This window comes from Cygnus olor, chromosome 2 (assembly GCF_009769625.2).
Source record: "Cygnus olor isolate bCygOlo1 chromosome 2, bCygOlo1.pri.v2, whole genome shotgun sequence".
Taxonomy (NCBI): domain Eukaryota; kingdom Metazoa; phylum Chordata; class Aves; order Anseriformes; family Anatidae; genus Cygnus; species Cygnus olor.
Genome location: NC_049170.1, coordinates 97,254,762 through 97,275,785, shown reverse-complemented (window position 1 = coordinate 97,275,785; position 21,024 = coordinate 97,254,762). Strand labels below are relative to the sequence as shown.

Here is a 21,024-nt window from a genome sequence, read left to right as displayed (position 1 = left end):
CAGTGTGTAATACCAGGCCTCCTGAATCCGTGCTCCTTTGTCCCACTGGGTGGCAAGGGGACAAATGTTCCTTTCCCCCTCATGCTAATGGGATGTGCCATGGGTGTACGGAAGGGTGATGCTGAAGTCACAGGTGCCAGGGGAAGCTGTGTAATGTCCTCGTGCCCAGTGGTCAAGAACGTAGGTGAGGCAGGGAAAAGGGTAACCTTAGTTCTGTTCAAGTTGCCCTTGAATAGTTGAGTTTCTGTGAAGAGATCCGTAAGGGACGACAAGGGAGGGGAGGCACATCTCGTGAGGAGAAGTTGATCCAAGAGCAGCGTGGACAGAAATTTTTGCCCAGGCCTTGCAGACCCCTGGGGAAGGTTGAAGGGGTTGCAAAGACAGTCGTGCAAATGAAAGGCAGAGAGGCCTGAATCGTGTTGGGGTACTGTGACAACTGAGGTACTGTGGCTGGAATGATGCCAATTGGGGCAAAAATAATGAGGGAGATGGTGGCGGAAAGTGTCTGTGATGGGGTTGCTGTGAGGACTTGCCACTAGAGACAGCCGCTGTGGGACGGAGCAGCACGAAGGAGAGCTGGGTGAGCTGGGGAAGACATGGAGAGGGGAGAAGGGGAACAGAAAGGTTCAGACAGAGATGTTGCAGCAGAGCTCAAGTCCCAGCTGAAAACACCCCGTACAAAACCATTTACCTTTTGTCTTTGCTCCTATTTCTTTGCCTCTGCTCCTTCTCAGCAATAAAGCAGCCCTGATCAGGTCTTCCTCATTCTGAAAAGCTCGCAGGTAAGCAGAAATTACAGTCTGCAAGGCTGAGAGTGTTTGTTTTTCTTTCTGTCCCCGATACTCCATGGGAGAAGTAGGTGGCTAATGTAATTCATGTTTATTGCTAAATGTTGCTCTTTGATGTTTTCTTATTACAATAGCCTAAACTTGAAGCTAGCAATGAGCTAGAGGGATGGCACCTCATAAACATAGCACTTCTATTTTTCACCCTGTAACATTTTTGAAACTTACCTTTTTTAAAAAAGAATAAAAGGTCTGTTTTGCTTGCAGAGAACTCTTCCATTTCATTCCTACAGAATAGCAACCCTCCAAATAAACCTCAAAATCCTGCTCCCTCCTCTACCCCATCCTCTCTTCTGCCCTCGCTGCTGCACCCCAGTTTAAAAAAAAAAAAGAAAAGTTGGATGCTGTTGGTCAGCCTGTGTAAGCTTTGCCCAGCTAGCAGTGACTTTCTTCTTCTTTAGAGCAACTTATCAGAACACGTTGCCTTCTCTCGTAATTATTTTCTTGGCCTCTGTTTTTGCTCGGGGCTCCTGCTTGCTGTTATGGCATTTTGTTTGGATGCTTTTGGTCATTTAGTTGCAGACAGCGAGTGTAGTGGCTGGCAGATACTTCGGAGGAACTTGGAACAGAGTGTATTCTTTGCGAAGCAAAATTTACATTTCTTTCTGAATTTCTTTTCCTTTCAGTCATAATTAGCTCTGTCAGACTAAATTCACTTAAGTTTCCTCAGACCCTCCTGTCCTCTGACTCCTGCAATAAGTGGGTGCCGTATTTGCGTTAGATAAATAGGTCAAAATGATTTACTTCATGATGGAGAACTAATCTGCTTGTTAAAGCTATTAGTTGGTCAAACAGTGTCATACAGTATTGTTCTGGCAGAGACTGCTGGCAGACGCCAGTCCTTGTGTCTCTTTCTTTGGAGTGATACGCTAAGGATGAACTTTGTTTGTAGCTTAGGAAAGCAGACAGTCATCTTGGCTGTCTTTGCAAAGCCCTCAGAATTTGTAGTTTCTGGAAGATACGTGGTGGGTGTTATCTTGAAATCCCGGCTGAATACAATGCAGAGCACCCGGTCCCCGAGCCGTGTGGCACTGCAAAACCTATTATTACTGCGATACTCTCTATCAGCCTCATTAGGGATGATGAATGAACGGTCACCGCTGAGGCGTTTTTTTCCTGTTCTGAAAAGCCCCACTGACAATGGTTGCTGCCTGTGTATATGCCCAGGGTAAACTCATCAGCTAAACCACGGCTACAGCAGTACTAGCCTTTAAACAACGCAGCATCATCTGAGCTATCTGCTTAAATCCCTTTTGAAGGGGCTCTGTGTTTTCCTTCCCTTCCCCTGCGGGATCGCTGCCCAGCTCCCTTGCATCCTGCGAAGGCACACGTGAAAGAAATGCGCTTGTTTATCGCTGTCCTGTTCCTACGTGATGGAAGGCTGTCCGTGGGCTTTCCCGAGGCTGAACGAGGGGGTCTGACTACACAGCGTTCACATCAGACCTCAGTGCCCCAAGCCTGCAGATGGATCCCACCGGTGGACTGTTACCCACACCCACACGTCGTCACCTTCCCCTGATACCATCGTCTCAAGCGTGCCTGAGGCCGTGCCTGCAGGGCTTATGCTGGCAGGCCTGGCCTCTACACCGGTGTCAGCAGGCCCTATGGGCCTGGGTGGCATCATAGGCTCGCTGTTGTACCGGCTGGGGTGAGTCTCCACAGCATCTGCTTCCTTGTGAGCACCGTGCCCGCTAATGGTTCTGAGTGAGCCTCTACAAACGAGCATTTACCGGGGCTAGCGGCCAAGCACATAGCCTGGCACGATGCTGTGGTGGCTAAAGGAACCCCACGTTCCCGCTGAGGTGTGCCGAACAGGAGGTGCAGCCTCAGCAAAGCCTCCAGAGATCATGTTGCTGCCTCTTGGGTTTGCCATGTAGGTGCTACACTCGTCATGGGAAGATGGCTTCTTCTCTTTTGAATCCACGAGAAAGCAAGCTTTAAGATACTTTTCAAACAGAAATACGTCAGCTTTCTTTTGGTTTAAAAAGTTGTCACTCAGATTTTTTTTGGAGAGGAGCAGGGGGTGGAGGACAAAGAGGGACTGTTTTTCCTCCATTGGAACCAGCTGTGGGTTGTTCGGCTTTTGTGCGTTTGGATGGGCATTCTGAATTGAAATCCAAACTGGAACCAGCAGTTAATATTACAAACAAGCGGCATAATTTGACTAAACAAGCTTTCAGACGATCACAACTAGGCTTTGATGCTGAAGAGTGGGATTTTCATAACCGCGGAAGTAATCTGAGAACATGCTTGCACCCAAAGCCAGTAAGGCTTTGGTTTTTTTTTTTTTTTTGCTCGAAGATGATTATGGCGATGATTCAGACTTTTGTTGGTCTCAGCAGAAGAGTGGCTTGCATATGTAAGTTGATTTAACAACTGTGAACCTCTAAGTGAATTACTCTCCATTTTGAGGAAAAACTTTATCTACAGAGAAGTCTCAGTTTTCTTTAATTGTTTTTGTTTGTTTTCTCTGTGGTTTCTTGCCCTGGTATTGACTGACTTTGCAGATGAGAACTTCCATGAGGTCCTAGTCGCAGCCTGCCTTGTTTGTGGATTTACGGATATGGTTCCTTGCTTTCGGGAATGAGTTAGCATGATGTAGAGCTTCAGCTGGTGAACAGTAGATTACTAGCACTAAACAATATAAGCTATGGAAAGAAATGTACCAGAAGGATGATTTAAACTACATAGTTTAACTGTCTGATTTCTTTTAGATGCCTAAAAAAAGTTGAATGAAGTTTCACTTCATTCTCATGATTGGAGAATCTAATGGTTTCCTCCTGCTCTTAATAGCATACTTGGTTTCTGATATGAGAAATAAGGCTAACTGAAGTCTTTTCTGCAATCATGTCCTTACTTAAATACATTAAGTTATTTTAAATAAAACATTTTCAATTATCTTATGCCACCCCCCTCCTTTTTTTTAACAGTCACTTAGGAAGAAGCTTCAGGAATAAAAACTGGTGCAGTGACAGAAGATTTAAACCTGTAAAAACTCATTTAAAATAAGAACTTCCCTCATCCTACATGGATACCAGGAAATTCTGGGGGCATGTAGAGGGAGTGTAATTCGCTAATAGCAGTCTGTGCACTCGCATACCACACTTCTTTAAAGGTCTTGTGGTTGGGATCCCAGTGGTATTGATAGAAAACGTGTAAAGAATTTTTATTAAGGTTGTTTGAATAGCTGAGTAATTTCTTTTGAAAGCAGTAGGGTGAACACTTCTGCTTCAAAGAATAGTTCTGTGGATGCCCAAGATGATGGTAGTGAATGATGGAGCTTCAAAGCTAAATCCTGCAAATCCTCTGAGATGGAAACTTAAAAGGAAGCATATTCTTTAAATATTAAGGTGGCACATGTGAGCATACCTATTGTCAAGCAGGGTGGTGTCTTGGTAGCCACGGTTTTATTCTAATGGGAGGACTTAAAAGGGTTTTTGTAGGCTTGAAGGCACTGATATATGCCTGTATTTCTCGTAGAAAGAGATGTATACCACGACCAAATGTCAAACTAGAGCGTTGGGCTGTGAAGATGTGTGAAAGCAGACACTTTGTTGTTTTCTCTTACAGTTTGGGGCAGAGTTCAGAAGGTTCTCCCTGGACCGCTACAAGCCGGGAAAGTTTGAAGACTTCTATAAACTAATTCTTCACATTCATCACATAGCCAACCTGGAAGTGATGATTGGATATGCTGATGTGCATGGAGACCTCCTCCCTATTAACAACGATGACAACTTCTTCAAGGCCGTTTCAAGTGCTCATCCGCTGCTCAGGGTTTTTATACAAAGGCAAGGTAAGACGCAGTTTTCATTTCAGCGCCTTGACCATTGGTGGGACAAGGTGAAGAGCGGATCTGTGGCCCTTGTATAGAGGCTGAGATGACGCAAGAGGAATGTGGGACCCCTTCCGCTCTTCTTCTCAGGGTCACAGGCTGTTCTTTCACACACCTCATTACAACATGCAGAAATGACATGACTTCAGGGCCAGTAGAGGTACAGCATTGCTGCCTGTAAGGCATTTGAGGGATAGCATGCTGCTTGTCACCGTGAGACCCTTCTTTTCCTAGGGGAATGTGCCTTGTGCTGCCCGTGCTCTGTCATCACCCGAGCATGACAACCTCACTGCTCTGCCTGTTCGAGGGAGCTGTGAGGAGGGAGGGGATCCTAGTGTTGTACTACTAGTTCATATTTAGAAATACTATCTATCTATCTATCTGTTATAATCAGTGTCATATCTAAATGATTCATGGCTGTATAGTATATCAATGCACACAGATATGTAGTTATTTAAAAATAATAATAATAATAATGTCACAAATGGGTTCTTGTTTGACTCTGACCTGGCAGGCAAACAGATGATGATTTCTCCTCTGTCCTTAAATAAAGAAGTGCTGATTCTTCCCTTTCTGAAATCATCAACCGAGTGTTGGGCAGAATTGCCTGAATGTGAAGGTGACTTCAGATTTAAGTGGCTGTGTTGTTCTCGTCATGCTTTTATTGCAGATATCTGGAAGTATACCCTACCTTCCCCCTAAAGGCTCTGTCTGACAGTTGCTTCAGAGGAGGGTTGCTTTTTATAATGAGTTGTCTTCCTGCAAAACTCCTTAAATCCCAGAGGAACCCAGCACTGTGTTAACACTGCCTCCACAGTGTTTTCAGTCATGTAGTGATTTATAGCACAGGGTTTGGAATTAAAATCTGGCCAGTAGCAGAGTCAGAAATGGGACTTGACCTATGGCTTTGAACAGTCATGTAGCTTTTTGGGGCTGGGCTCTTTGCTCTGTGGGTTTTTGTATTGATGAGGATTTAGCAAGAGGCTCCAGCCTGCTCCCTGATATGAGCTTGTATAGCATGTGGTTTGATTCTGTGTCATCAGATACAGACAGAGCTGTGTGGCCCTCCCCATCCAGAACATGTTGTCTGCCTCCTTCTTTTGGATGAAAATAAATGCTTGAGGGGGCAGTGGAGAAGTGGATCCAGACCAGTTTCTTTTGTTTGTGTGTCTGTCAGAGGAGTGGGAACGTCTGTGAAAGAGGACTTCGGTTGTTAGCTCTCCTTTCTGGTGCAGGAAACACCGAGTTGGATGACAAGTCCTATTACATCTCCTTCCTGCAACGCCTGTTAGGGCTTGTGAGTGTTTGTGGTGGGTCAGGTCATGAGAAATTGCTTGCATGACTGTCATGCCTGCATCAGTTCAAGTTTATTCATGTGTCTCTGGATCAGTCCTGTTCCAAACGCAGCAGTCCGTGCTCCGAGCAGACCGCTAGAAGCCTTGAATATTCCTAGTGGCACTGGGAGAGGATTTGCCACCGAACTGCTGGTCACACAAGTAGGCGAGTAAGAGAATACTGTTGGTTAAATGTGGGAAAGATGCTCCCTCCTCTTCTTCAGCAGGAAATTGTATGCTAGTCAGGGAGGTTTCTAACTTGTAACCTTAATGGAAAAGTGCAGTGTTTCATTCCTTAAAAATCTTTTCTTTTACTTGCTCTTCAGTGGAAGGAATCATGGTCACACAAAAGGAAGCTCGCATAAAAGGGAAGACCAGTCTGTGCCTCCCCACACGTGGCAATGCCTGAAAGCTTTCCCAACACGTGTTCTCTTGTGCTGCCTCTAAAGCTGAAGGGAACAGTAAATTCTGGCCTGTCCCTTTGACTAATGGCACCTTTAACATGGGGCTCTTGTGGCTAATGCTTGAGACTCGTGCTTGTGGATGCTTCCAAACCACCTCATACATTTCCTTTTATGAGAAGAGACTTTGAGAAATCGTTCCCTTCCAAAACAGCAGGAGTTCCTGAAATGTTGTTTGTCTCTTCCTCCTTTGCTCCATCATAACCCTCCCATGCGCGCGCACACAGTTTTCCCTTTCTTCAGACAGAGGTGCTGGAGCAACGCTGGCCCTTCTGCTGGAGAACAAGGTGACCAGCCCCTTTCCCAGCAAGCAGGAAACCATTGTGCCACCCTGGGGAATGCGGTGTGTCCGCTGTGCTTCGGCTCACACCCTAAACTCGGGCTGCGGAGGCGGGAAATTAAGTTGACAGGGATGCCAGTAAAATATGAGACCGGTCCCCTGACTTTAATGGAGACTGCAGAGCATGGGCTGTACAGCTTGTTGGGTCGTGGATCGCTGTTCTTCGGCAGGAGAAGTCCTAGGAGGTGACTGCCAGAGGTTGTTCCCGCAGTGCTGTTGAGTAGGGAGGAAACTGGGCAGAAGTACGTAGACGTGGAACAACTGAGTAGTTGAAGTTCAGGTCTTTTTCTAGCTGAGCGGACTGTTTATCAACTGCGTGATTAGTCATTTTGTCTGTTTTCACAGTTTATAGCTGGGTTATCCTTTCTCTTGTGAAGTGGGTTATATAACGATGATAAACCAGCTTAACTGTTTGTTACCAGAGGGACAAAACTGGTGACAATAATCAAGCAACAGTTTGCTAGTTTGATTTTTGTTTGCCTTTTTTTTTCTTTTAAATCTGAGCTTAGTCTTGCACTTAAATTCAAAAGCACTTCCCTCATTTGTCCTGAGGCTAGCTATGTGCGTGCCAGGCTGGTGTCCAGGTATGGGATAGCTGTTTTAGTCTGTGTCCTCATTTTTTTTTCCCCACACCTGAGCCCCAACATTTTCAGGATCACAGTAGCTGTTCTCTCTTAAGGCAGGGAAATGTCAGTGCTTATAAAGCCAGCCTTTTTATTAAGAACTGGATTGCTGTTCCCAGTGTGCCTGTGACAATTACTGCAGATGCTTTTTAGGGTCTTGAGGTCTCTAGGACATCTGACGGTTACATTTGAGTACACTCAGCTGTGTCAAGTTTTTATAGCTCATAGTGATCCATCTGCTGAAAATATGTGTTGCTCTTCCTTCCCCCTCCCCTCCAACACCAAATTACAATGCAGATAAAAATCCTAATTAGACAACCAGGCTATAAAAAGAAAAACAAGCCAGTTTTCTTTTGACTTGCTTTCCCAGGCTACAGTATGGGCTGTGTCCTCAGCTGTTTTAAACTGATGTGGCTCGTGACTTCATTAGCACAATAGCGATTTATATCAGCTGATGCTTCCAGCCCAAGAATTTACTCACTTGGCTGTGACTGATGTCAAACGTATCCAGAACCCGGCATGGAAGATGCCTGCTGGTGGGGAAGGGACGGATGTACCAACGACCTTAGAACAATGCAAGGAATTATGGATGTGTTTGACTTACTCCACAATAACTGAACTCTTGTACTCTAGCCAAGACCTGCATGAAGGAAAGGCTTATCTGTTGATGCAGTTCTTCATCAGTTTTTCAAGACTTCATTTGTTCTTTGTCTGTTTTAAACTGTAGCTCTTGAGAGACGCAGTATTGTGAATACAGCAAAAATTAAAAAAAAACAAAAACGTGTAAGCTGTGAATTCAAGTAGAAACAAAGAACTAAAAAACCCAAATGGGTCAGTATTACATACTGTGACTGCATTGCATTTTTCCTTGTATGATTAAATGGAATGACATTACTATCGAATCTTGTTTTAATGCCTGTCTCCTAGAGGCAGAGTGTGTTCAAACCAGGCTGTTTTGGAACAGAATGGAGTGACCAACAGCAGAAGTGTAATGACTCCCTCGCCATAAACCTGCCTGAAGCGACTCCTCAGACTTTGCAAGCAGGGCATCAGGATTTAAGTGAAGGTCTACGAGACAACAGATTCCAAGATTTCCCCTCTTTTGCTCAAATTATCTGCTATGGTGTGTTTAACCTAGTAAGGTTAGGAACTCCGGGAGGTATTGTGTGTGGGGACTGAGATTGTGCTTGTGGCTGTTGCATGTGTACAGCTGCTGATAGTCTGAATCAGCAGGTGTATTACTATAGTTCTTAAGCAACTTCCATAAACACAACAGTAAACTACGGATGTTGGGGAGCTTTATTAAGCCTAAAACAGAATCTAGATCAAATTCACACTCTTTCCATTAATAAAATTAATTTTAAAGCTTCCTAAAGGTTTGAATGGTTACATAAGTATCCTACAGGTAGGGGACGGGTGAAGTGCTGGAGTGTCAGATGCTGGATCTGTATTTCTGCATGTTTTCGAATATCAGGCTTCCTACAGGAACATAAAAGAAAAAAAAAGCCTTAAGAAGCTGAAGAGCATTCTGACAGAGCAACTAAACCTAAAACACTCTATAAAGCTAACCAGAACAAGGCCTAACATAATAATTTAGTTAATGCCACAAATGAACTGCAGCTGTTAATTGAGGTGGCCTGAAGCTAGAGAAGGCTGATGTCTTGTAGTACCTTTATTGTCTTGTATTTTGCAGTCTGGAAAACTGATAGTGTGTAAAAAGCCATTAAGTACCATCTTTAGAGACTCGCTATTTGGTGTCTGTTCTTCTGTAGTTATATTTTAATAGCCTATTACTGTAACAGTAAACCAGCACATTGAACACCAGACCTTGCTTTTCTCCTTGAGTGGTTAGCGCTGCTGTCTACCATCAGTTCTCACTTAAAGCTCAGTCCAAAATCAACAGGGAGAAATGTGCGTTTACCAGGCTGGCTTTTGGATCTGGCCTTGAATTTGGCTTGTTTTAATGAGTTTGGAAGAAGCTAATTTTCCTCTGCAGCGTGCAGTGACTATAATGTGTTTAAACTGCTGTACCATGCATCAGAAAGTTTCACCTTTATGTGCAGAAGCAGATAAATAGCTCTGCAGTTTTTTTTTACCTGGCAAAGTTCTGTTCTGCTTGAGGTACCAACATCTGTGCTTAGCTTTCTCGTTTTATAAAATCATAGCAATAACAGTGAGTTTTAAAACAAAAATGTGCTAATGGGAATCGTGCCCAGGTCTGACTGAAAAACTGATGGTGGGTTGTTTTATTGTCTTTCATACTCTAAGCAGATAATCCTCAGGAATGGTGGTTGGCTGTCTAACCACATGTGTTAAACATGAGAACTGGCTTTGAGGCAGCAACTAAAATTAAACCTATTTTCAGCTATCTAAAACCCTTAACTCTCGGCTTAGACTTCCAGAGGAAAAGTTGAAGTCTTTCACATCTTTTTGGTTCTTTAGTAACCTTCCTGTTTATTTTACAGCACAGGCGTTAACTTTATCACCTCAAAAGGCTGTCCTGAACAAGAGCAGGGTGATTTTACTGCTCTCAGAGGCACCTGATATATTAAATAATAAAGCAGGTAGCAGCACATGTTGAGGGGAATCCTGAACTGCTTCTGTTCTTGCTCTTGGTTGGGCTGTGCAGATTTTCAAAATGTTCTTTTACAAATCCGAGGGAATAAAATTAAAGCTAAGGGTGCAGAGGAGGTGACTTGAGACTTATATGCTCTTGTAGAGGAGGAGGGAGGAGAAGCCACTGCTCTGGCACTTGGTGTAGTTCATTGATGCAGTAGAAGATGCAGCTCAGCTGCTCTCCAGACTGTCCTAGGGCTGCCACCATGTCTCCTCTGCCCTGGCATGGGTGTGATCCAGTGTCTGAGCTCTCTGAGAGAGCTCTTTGGCAGAAAACCAGTTGTTCTTGTGAGGCATCAGCATGGGATGGGCAGGACAACTGATTGATGTTGCCATGAAGCCTCAGCTTCCTGGGAGGAAGCACTTTGCTTGCAGACTTTGGAAACAGGCAAGGCTGCTGCATTGAAGAAGGAGGAAAAGGCATCTTGCCTTAGCTTTGACGAGATTAGGGAATGGTGGTAGATTTCATGCTAATATAATAGGAATTGCTGCTAGGCTTAAATCCTTTCATGGTTTTTCTCAGAAACATCTCTGTGTTTGAGCTGGAGGGGTCTTTGAATACTTGTTAAGCCAAGTAATCTTTGTCCCACTCGAGTCCTTTGATATCTGAAGATAAGTAAAATGCAGCTGTTTGTTTCACTGAAGTCTGGCAACAAATTACTGTAGCTCCATTGCCCCACCTTTCATGTGCAAATGATGAGACTGGGTAATCTTTCAACTACTTTATTAAGCATCTTTGAAAACATTACGTTTTATCTGGCTTGTCAGACATAAACACAAAACAGCCTTGGATTTTGTTTTTGGCATGGGTAGTAATACCTGGTCGCTGAGCAGAGCCAGCACAAGGCTGCTTCTCTCCTTCTTGAAAACTCCCTTTTTAGAGCATGCGGATATTTGGTTTTCATCTGCAGTTATTTTAATTGCAGCCAGAAGAGTTGGTAAGCAAGAATTATAGGTGATAGGCGAGGAGAGCACGTGGAAATAGTGTTGCCTGCAAATTGGGTTTCTAGAGTAAATCTGAAACTGTTGTTTTACAGTGAAGTCTTCACTGGGCACTGTATAAATGTTAGTAGCTGCACCATACACTAGGGATGGAGCAAAAGCCTTGCGAAAATGCTGCTGCGCTGTATTTGGCAGAAAAAACTTGTGGTACTTCTGTATTAAAGCTACATGGGGCTTGCATTTAGTTGCAAAGTTTAGTAACTTAATAATGAAAACATTAATAAATAAAAATTATACTATAACTGCTACAGCTGATTGCATTTAAATTGCATTTAGCTGGCGCTGGCACCACAAGCTCAGCTGAATTTAGACTAACGGAACTCATTTACAGGGGAAGCTCGTGCAGCTTTTAATAAGAGACTCTACTTAACTCCACGCTTGGCTTTCACTGGTGAGCCACGTGAGAACAAGTAAATAACCATTCTTTTCTTTCATTCCTCACTCCCGCGTGTTGTCTTACAGTTGTAGATTGCTGCTGTGATGGTACTTGGAAAAACAAGACAGAAGGACTCCCCCAGTTATTCCCAATTATGTCTACATAAAGACAGTCTCCAGTAAAATTATTATCTTGTTTGTACTGTTATAATCTTATTTTCTTCTTTGGTCTGGCCCTTTTAATGTAAGATAGTGAAGCTGCTCTAACAGGTGGCTTGTCCATACAAAAACAGCGGAGAGGAAGGCTTGACAACCGATCCTCTCCCGTTAAGGTCTCTGCGAGGGAATTTTCCACTATTTATATTTCCCTACCTTAGCAGTCAAAATACAAGATTCTGTTTCCTGCACATGGCTCAGGTTTTTTCCTGTGCTGCCTAGCTGTCATTTCCGTTCTTAAATGATGGAAACAAGTACAGTGTGCAGATAATAATGAAAGGCACTTGACAATCTCCTCTTGACACATGTTGTGGATTTCACCTGAAGAGACCTCGCGCGCCACTTTCATGTGGCGAGGGAGGATAGATAGCACGATACAAATGCATAAGTTAACTCAAGATTCAGGCCTTTGGGAATAGGCTTTCTGTTGAATTTCTTAAGTACTCTAAAGGGCTCCTGACAACTTAATGGGTGTACTCTTGCACTGAAAGCAAGTGTGCAATGTTGGATGCTTCTGCTAGCTGTTCGTAGTTAAGTTAGTTTTTTCAATGCCTACTAACTGAAAATATAACTCTAAAAACCTTAAAAATATATGCTTTTTAAAAGTGAAAGCTCCTCTTTTGTCTTCTCACTGCCTGTGTTGTTAGGGTTGCGCTTCCCAAACGTGACTGTCGGCTTTAATAATACTGCACAAGAACTCAGGATACTCAGTTCCAAGAGGGAAGGCGGTGTGGGGACAGTTGAAAGACCTCTTTCTTGAGCCTGTCCCTAATGAAGATCTGTTTGAATCTTATTTTTTCCTCTGTGCTATGTTTAGAGTAGCAAAGAATCCTGTGGGAATATTGAGGAAACTATTAACCTAGAAAACTTCACTGTTGTTCTTGCTCTTCAGTCCCCTGCTGTATACTGACACTAAGTAACCTCTAAAAACTTCATATGAACAACTTCCACACCACTCGTCTCCTCCTCCTTTCTCCCTCCTTCATTTTCCAGTATTTCTACTGTCTCTCTGGTTTCTCCCCCTTACTGTTTTTTTCTTTCTTTCAGCTCTCTGCTTTCTGCTCCTTGTCTTAGTTTTGAATTGTTCTGCAAGGCCAGTGTGTTTTTTGGGCAAAAACACACAGGTGCTGGTGCCTGGTATTCCAAGCATTAGAAGAAAGCTGGGAGAGTGTTAATAGCAGTGGAGTGGCAGTGACAGAGCAGGTAAGGAAATAAGAATTAGTGAGGAAAAACTGCCTGCAGTCAGGATCTTAAATGAATTTATTCTCTGTTTGGATTAGAAATAATAGAGAAGTTGGGGATTTGAAAATAAGCAGCGTGAAACTTTGAAGGAGAACACTTCTCCATGTTTATTTCACTAACGAATAAGAAATATTGTAGTGCCTGGTCACTGTGGAAGTCGGAGAGTTGGGATCCAGCAGAGTCGGTGGAAGGCAGTGTCCGAGCACAAAGAAGTCATGAAAAGTCTCTCCTAGCCTCCAGCAGCAGTGGGCTCTGAGACTGAGTTTCTGCCGCCTCCTCCACTGCAGGTGACCACAGCTGTTTCTGTTGAAGTGGAGGTACCAGCTGAGGATTTGAGAAGGCTTAAACCTGTTCTAGTCCTCCACAGGTACCAGGGAGGTGTGATAAGAGGAGGTCTGTCACTTCTGACATCTGGTTGAACACTGATGACAACCGGTCTGTTCGCTTTGTTAGCCTGGATAATGCCTTACTGCTTTGTTTTCATTCTGCCAGGCAATCTGGTACTTTTAGTGTGTATCCAGCGGATGCAGTGGTTTTATTTACAGAATAATGTCATCTTCAAGTCTTTGTGTACTCACTACAGTCTCATTTTAAATGCAGTTGGCATGAGTGAAGGGGAGAAAAAAACACACTCTTGACCAGAAAGTCATGGAGTTTCAGAAAGAATTCCCTCCAAACTGTAAGAATCTGAATGAATGCTCTATAATAGATCCTACAAGTCCAGGGGGTTGGGCGTCTTCTTTGCTTGCAACAAAGAAAAACGAAGGAGTTCCCAAAGCTTGCATTTTATGAAACTGCAAAAATTCTAACATACCTTTTTTTACCTCTCTAAAGGATATCTGTAACACACTTGAAGTACGATGTGGAGCTAAATATATATATATATATATATATTGTATTATATATGTTATATATACATATTATATATATATTAGCTGAGACAGAGTATCGACAGGAGATGTGACAGTCTTCTTGTGCCTGCATTACTTTTTGCTCACTTCAAAGTGCACTGGGAACTTATGCAATGTAATCATTGATTTTCTGTACTCACTTCTGGCTGAATGTTAGAGGTGAGAGGGTAGCTTACAAGGAACCAACTTAACATGCGTCAAGCTCTTGGGACATGCTCTCTCCTCAAGCTTGAATCATCTTTACAGCTACAGAAGACCTCTTTATGGTGGATTTGACCTATGCCTCTCACAAAATGTGAGATTCTCGTTTCCAGTGTTACACTAGCTTGGATCCTACAATGCTGTGGTTGAAAGGCTGCTTCTTCATCCCTTAGGTTGCTTCACGAGGGAGTTACTTTTCCGTGTGGGTAACCACATCATGTCTTCTTTTATCAGACTGTTGTACCTCAAAGGTTGTGTCCTAAGGGTTGCCCCTAGATAATAACGGAGGCGCAAAGAGTGCTGATGACCTGCTAGTGAGCTTTACATTTGCAAGGGTAACTGAGCTAATTCTGGTCATGATTTCCATTAGGTCTGCCTAACACCTCTTCTTGTGTAAATAGGACAAGCCTAGAGGCACATCAGATTCTTCTTTGTTTTAGTTGACTTCAGTAGTGGTGTGGCTGGTGCCTTTGTGACCTCTTCAAGGTATCTGTCCTTGCACTGGGCCATCATGATGAAAAACAGGAAACTTTGTGTTTAACTTCACTCTCCTGTTCAGGTCTCGTGTCTTTTGCTGTTGAAAGCAAAGGTGCTGGTGAGAGTATTGCAAAATTTCCCCTTCCCCGTTTTTTGGCCGATTTCAAAAAACAGAGAGGGCTTCAAAGGTTATGTGACAGCATTACCTGGCAGCTCTTGTCAAACCGTAGAGTTTGGGACCTTCACTTTTCTTGCATTAAACCTGTCTTCAGGCTGTTCTGAGGGCTCCCAGCCTGTCCCCTAGAAGAGCACTGCCCTGTGTTATATTTTGCTTTACTCAGGATTTACTTCGTCCTTCCCCCATCTATTTGGCTGCCTTCTACTGGTTACAGGGATCCGTTACTGGCATGCTCCATCTGGAATGGAAGTTCAAGCAACTTGTATGTTGAAGGCCTTGCATGCTGTCTTCACTGTACCTCAGAGGTATCTGATGTGTACATGTAAGCTGCTGTTTTGGTAGCTCTCAGACATTGCTTTGCACTCACAAGATCTATGCCATTTCTTGGGGCAGAATGTCCTGAATTGGTGTCTCCCCACGTGACATAGCAATGGAGTAAGGAGAGGAGGGGAGAGCAGTGTGTCTTCTAGCACCCCCTAAAGCATGGACGTTTTTGGAAGAGGATGTGTTAGGCAGCTAGTTCAGAGCATGGGGGGAAGAGCAAGAAACTTACTGACAGCATATGACCTTAGGAAAAACAAACAAAAACAAAAGCACCCAAAACCTACCCTCTTGTTCTTTCCTACCGTGCCATCGCATACGTCCTCCTGCCACACACACATTTGAATCACTTGACAGGGGACAGACATGCAGTGTAATAAAGAAATGCAGTAACTGGGGCATTACCCAGGTTCTGTGCTAGAGGCTGTCGCCATACATCGCTGGGCGCTGATCTCTGTGCTGCAGAGCACTCTGAGGTGGGGGAGTGAGATGGGGGTGGTATTTAAGCTCATCTCAGGCTTGCCATGTCATCCAGAGGGGGATGGAGAGCAGAGGGGGAGCACTGAGAGAAAGAAGCCTTGGCTGGCTATCCATTGTGGCTTAGCATATGCTGCTGCGGGCAAAGAGGTTTGGCCGTGCCCCAAAACCCACGTCCCCTCCCTGAAACGTTCCCAGAAGCAGCTGGCCACAGGAGCCAGCTCATGGGCTGCAGGTCACAGGAAACAGCTTGCTGCAACAGACGTGTCTTCCTTTGCTCAGATGACCCTCAGCAAGGGTATGTGTCACCTGCATCATCGCTGGGAAGCGTGTAGTGTTGGCAAGCAACAGGAGGGATGTTGCTGGTGTGCACAAAAACCTGTCTAACCGTGGGCTTCCACCAGCGTCGAACCCCAGACAGCGCAGAGATGGCATTTGAGCATCCCTGCAACTAATTTGCAAGTCCTACCTCTGGATGCCTGGAGTAAAGCTGTGCAGCAATATCTTCCTGAGTGTGTGGGTTGGGATTTTTGTTTGTGTTGTCTTTTGTTTGCTTGTTTTTTCCCAGCGCTGTACCTCAGTCGGTAAGTGGCGGCTGTGTCCCACACCCTTCTTCTCACGAGTTGCATCCCGAGTTCCCAGAGCCGTGTTGCATCATGAGGAAGTACCGGAGCTGCAGTGCGGTGCGGGTGCCTTTCTGCCCTGATGAGTGTCACACGGTGTGTGGGTAGCACGCTCCGGAGTCCTGTTGGTCTGGTTTATGGGTGTGTGTGCTTATCTTGGAGGATCAGAGTTACTAGCTCCATCTGTCTTCAGAAATGTTATTGTGTCTGCCTCAGCCTTTCCATCAGTTCCATGTGGACATCCCAAGAGAGCTGAAAGAGGTGTGAGGAAGGTGCTTCTCTGTGTGCGTTGGCAGCAACCGAGAGAAAATTTTCCTTGCTCACTTAAACCCGGTTAGCTACCTTGCTCGCTAGCACTTGCCAAATGGTACGCTGCCATGGTGGCTCTCTTGCAACTGGTATGGGCTAAGCAGTTCTGGAAAACCAGGTGTCTCTGCCTCAGAGACCTCCTGGCATGACAAATGCTGCCTGCGTTGGCAGTGGGTGTTGCTGGAGAGCTGCTTGTGCATAGAAATAGCAAAGGGGGAGTTATATCCCTGCTGAGGAGGACTCACTGCGGCAGGGAATGCTGTTAGAGGTATTTCTAGATGTGTGGAGATTCCTAGATCCACAGACTCATCTGTAGGGTGCCCAGCGGCTCTGGCCCGACCTCAGATCCCTTCTACATGGCCAGGCTGTGTCAGCTTATGCAGCCCCGCGTGCCTTGCGGAGCTCAGCATGTTCATGCTCTGTGCCGTGTGGTGGTGAAGTCTGTTACTCAGATTTTGCTTCCTGTGTTCTTGCTGAGACATGGTACCTGACTCAGAGCGGTTGTACTGTTTCAGGGAAAAACAGAGGATTTGCTTATGATACTAGCTTTGACACTGCCCAGAACGTCATGGATATTGTTCCGTGCAGTGAAGGAATCCCTCTCCTCTTGAACATGGTGCCGGTCTACAGTGCATGCAGATAGCCCTGTGAGCTAGTCCAATGTACAGGTGCCAGAAGTGGCACACTTGGTTCAGAGCAGCAGCGATGAAGAGTTCAGGAGGTCTTGTCACCATGCAACTGTTTTTATTCAATCTCTCTGCGCTTGGCTGCTTCCTTAGTTTACAGGTGGAAATCTAATGGTTATGAGACTGTACTTTTCATAATACTGAGGCTTCTTCCAGACCTTACCTACCCACAAGCAGACAGTTTAAAAAAAAATGAAAAAGAAGAGGAAGAGAGAATGCACAGGAAATGACAAATATCTATAGGCAAGATGGGGAGAGAACTGACAAAATAGCAAAATCTCTCACACTTTTAAAAAGGAGCTCAGTAAGGACTCGAGTTCCAAATTCGAGTTCCAAATTCACATGCTCTTTGTAATCTAGCTTCCTAGATCGTTTGCCACAATACGTTTTTATGTGGTTAAAACACGAATAATTTTAAAACAAAGGTGTGACTCTGATGATTACCAAGTTACCAGCTCATACGAGTGGTGTGTGTGCCTGCCACTGGTGGCACAGTCACTGCCACTAGCCGCTCCTCGTAACGTGGTCACCTCTGCGATAATGCATGCCAGCTTTTGCAACATGCAGAATTCTGCCTTCCCAACAGCCTGAGGCAGGTAGACTTTCTTTTTCTTTCTTTTTTTTCCCCCTATTTTCTCTTTTATGATGGGCAAGTTACATGCTTAACTTCTTATCATCCCACTGAAAGGTAGGTGAACAACTTTTGCACTGGCCTGATAAACTTTTTTTTTTTGTGATATTTTTGGGGTCTTAAAGACACTTCAGATCCAATGAGTCTCCTTATCTTTTAAGATTGTGGTGCCTGGTTCAATTCAAACCCTATAAAAACCCAAAGGAGCAAAATAGTTCTGCCAGCTTTATTTAGAGGATTCTGAATCCTCATTTATGAAGGCAGTTGTGTGACAGCTCAGAGGATTTGACCTGACCATTGCAAGATAATGTCTGTGCAAGCTCCTCTAAAGAGCACTTGCCCAATGGATGTGTAAACTGGGAGCTGGTAAACAGCTTCTTTTCTTCAGACATAATGTGGTTGTCTGTGTTTTCAAGGCAAAAGATTGTGTTTAAAGGGAAGTCTACAACCACGGCTGTCTTTCTCATGGTCATCTCTGTGTGCATCTCTCTAGAAATGCTGAATATGCTACCTTGTGCAGGAAATTTAAATACAGATTTATAGGAAGGAAAGGAGTAATATTTTGACTCTGGAAACTAGATTTCTGCCTTCTTTAATAGAGAAATATGCACAAGAAGTCTAGGGTAAATGCATTACCCCCTGTTGCTCTGTGGGGTAAAATTGGAGACAAACGTCACTGTCCATAGCCATTCAGTAAGTTTTTCAGCCAGTCCCTCTTTGAGGTGAAGAACTTTCATTTTAAACGATCTTCATTCATTTAAAAACACAACAAACAAACAAAAAAACACGCAAGCTTTTTTGCACATTCACTAGCTTCTGCTGGGAGGTGTTGTGTCCAGCTGTATTATCTCAGCAGAAGATGTGTAGACAGCTCCAGTACTAGCGTGACATACTTAAAAAAAAGTCAAAGAAAAGCTGATTTTCTGCCAGCCACGTCATGATGTAGGTAAAGAGAGGAGCTAAGTTCTGGGTGTGTTGTCTTATGTACCTTTATTTGTGTGGCAGGTGAGATACCAGCACCTCAAATAACAACCGTGGTCTTAAGCAAGCATTTCATAAGGAAGTCACTTGACGCATCAACTAGTGGGAATAGCAGCCTAGATCCACTTTACTTGCAGGGAAAGGGCTCCCTGGGAGAGACTTCACAAAGGCTTAACAAAATTCTCTGGATTTTCACTAGTCTGCATTTTCTCCAGTGGCTGGGATGTAACGTGCTGGTGAATTGGTTAAATCTGGGGCTTGAGGTCCTCTCCTAAAGTGCTCTGTGCAGCTCTGTGGTCCTTCCTCAGAAAGGAGAGAGAGACCTTATATTGGAGTGTTGCCACTGTGTCTGCTGAATCATGACCATGAAAACCGCTGAAGGGGGTCTGTGCTAAATAACAGGTGTTGTATGCCAGTGGTTATTTTTGGTGGTTTCAATTACAGTCCTCCTTTCTCCAACGACCGCACTGGTGTTTGTGTAAGTGGATGCTGAATTGCAACAGCGGAGCCACTGAGTACCTAAGCCAAATCCGAAAAACAGTGGACACGTTTGCAGCAATGTGCCTGTTCTTCTCTGCTATTCCAGCCCGTGACCCTGAACCTCTTCCTTGTATAAACATGGATGTAAGCAGTCAGGATATTTTTGTTTAGGAGCAACATCAGGAGGTTAAACTGGGAAGAGGCAGCACAGAGGATGGAGCAGTGGTTAGGCTTTTGAGTCTTCGTCTCAGTGGGAAAGTATGAATGCATTTAATACTGTATTTGCACTCTTGACTGGCAGGGACCCAGCCCTGACCACAGCGCCTGCTGATGCTGCAGGGATTGCTTTGGCATTTAGCATCTGGACGAAGAAAAAGCACTTCGGGGAGCTTATTAGTAGGCTGAGAAGAGCAACCGTGACTTTTTTTTTGCATCCTTTCACTCTTATCCTTTTTTTTTTTCCCTCCCCTTTCAGCAAACTCAGTGTTTAGACGTCTTGTGAATGAATGGCGGAAAGTCTTTGACTTCTGTTTTGAGGGGAAGCCAGGAGTGACTAACATTCCTTAATCTGATTTTATTGCACATTCTTGTCTTGGATATGTTTTCTCTTTCCCTCAACCAAAAGAAGAAAACAATTCCTGATGCAAGTGGTTTCTAAGCTCTGTCTTCCTGTAGCTCCACATGTGGCTTTCTGTATCCATTTGGGAACTGACTTTGCGTATTGTTTAGTTTTCATGCAAAAGATCTTTCTCCAAATTCTGACTTGAATAAAAGCAGGAGGGAGTTCAGATTCTCAAGTCCATGATGCCAGCTGTGGCAGACAGCAGATAAACGCTGTTCCGCTTGGTACGTTCATTAGCATTCTAGAAATACCTGACTTGTCTGTTTCCTGATTAGGAGGTCTCTAGACAAATGCTTGTGTTTTTCTTTTTTTTTTTTTTTTTTTTCTTTTTTTTTTTTTCTTTTTTTTTTTTTCACAGGAAACAAAGTGTCCAGAACTTCTCTGGAAAAAATTAGGGATGCCTTTCCATCTACATAACTGTGGTGTTCTTTCATTTGCACGTGTTGCTGGCCCCTGTTTGGTGGGGACCTCTGTGCATGCTGGTAGAGCATTTGGCACAGAAACAAAGTGCCCTAGCTCCCTCCCTTCACCCCCCAGCAACTCTAATTTCTGCCTCTTCCTTCAATCGGCAGATGTAGGAGATGGGTTTGACAGGAGTTGAGTTGAAAATGGTTTCAAGGGGGGGCTAGTCTCATGAAACTTGATCAAAGCCTGCTGTTATCACTGAAATACGGGTGTTGTTATTGATGCTTGGTTGTAGCTCGTGAAGTCTTAGGTGCTTGTACAGTTTCATTTTGTAGGCAGATGGCTTTTAGGTAAAATAATGACTTCTCAGTGTGCTCTCCTGAAGTGAAACACCGCTTCCTTCCTTCCCCCCCACCCCACCAAAGTAAAGCTTAAAGTCTTCAGTGACCAGGAGTGTTCGATTCCACGGAAGACAAAATGTATCCTGTTTGTTTAATAAATAATCAGCTGGCTTTGATTTTTTTGGCTTAATTTAGTCCGAGTGCTTGGGGGCGGATAGATGGGAATGCAGCCTTGGGGGTGGAGACTTTCAAGGAAAAATTCAAGGAGTATAAAATTAAAGTAGCAGAGGATATATCCTTCAGCCAGGCTCTGGGAGACAGCATTGTGGCACGTGTTGTTGCTCATAGCTTCAAAGAAGAAACAAAACAGTGATTCCCGAGAAACTATAATGTAGTGACATGCTCCCAGTTAGGTAAAGCTTCATTAGCTTTATTTAGCTCTGGCAATGCCGTACGCTTTTATTCACAAAGGTCTTGTTTCTAGAGCCCGTGGTT

General features: G+C 44.2%; 1 protein-coding gene across 1 annotated transcript in view; it reads left to right on the top strand.

Moving 5' to 3' along the window:
• PARD6G (par-6 family cell polarity regulator gamma) overlaps positions 1-21,024 on the top strand; it is a 60,897-nt gene that overhangs the window by 5,600 nt on the left and 34,273 nt on the right. The window contains exon 2 of the mRNA XM_040549438.1: positions 4,416-4,638. Within this exon, the coding sequence (XP_040405372.1) occupies positions 4,416-4,638 (223 nt within the window). The remainder of the gene's footprint in view (positions 1-4,415; positions 4,639-21,024) is intronic.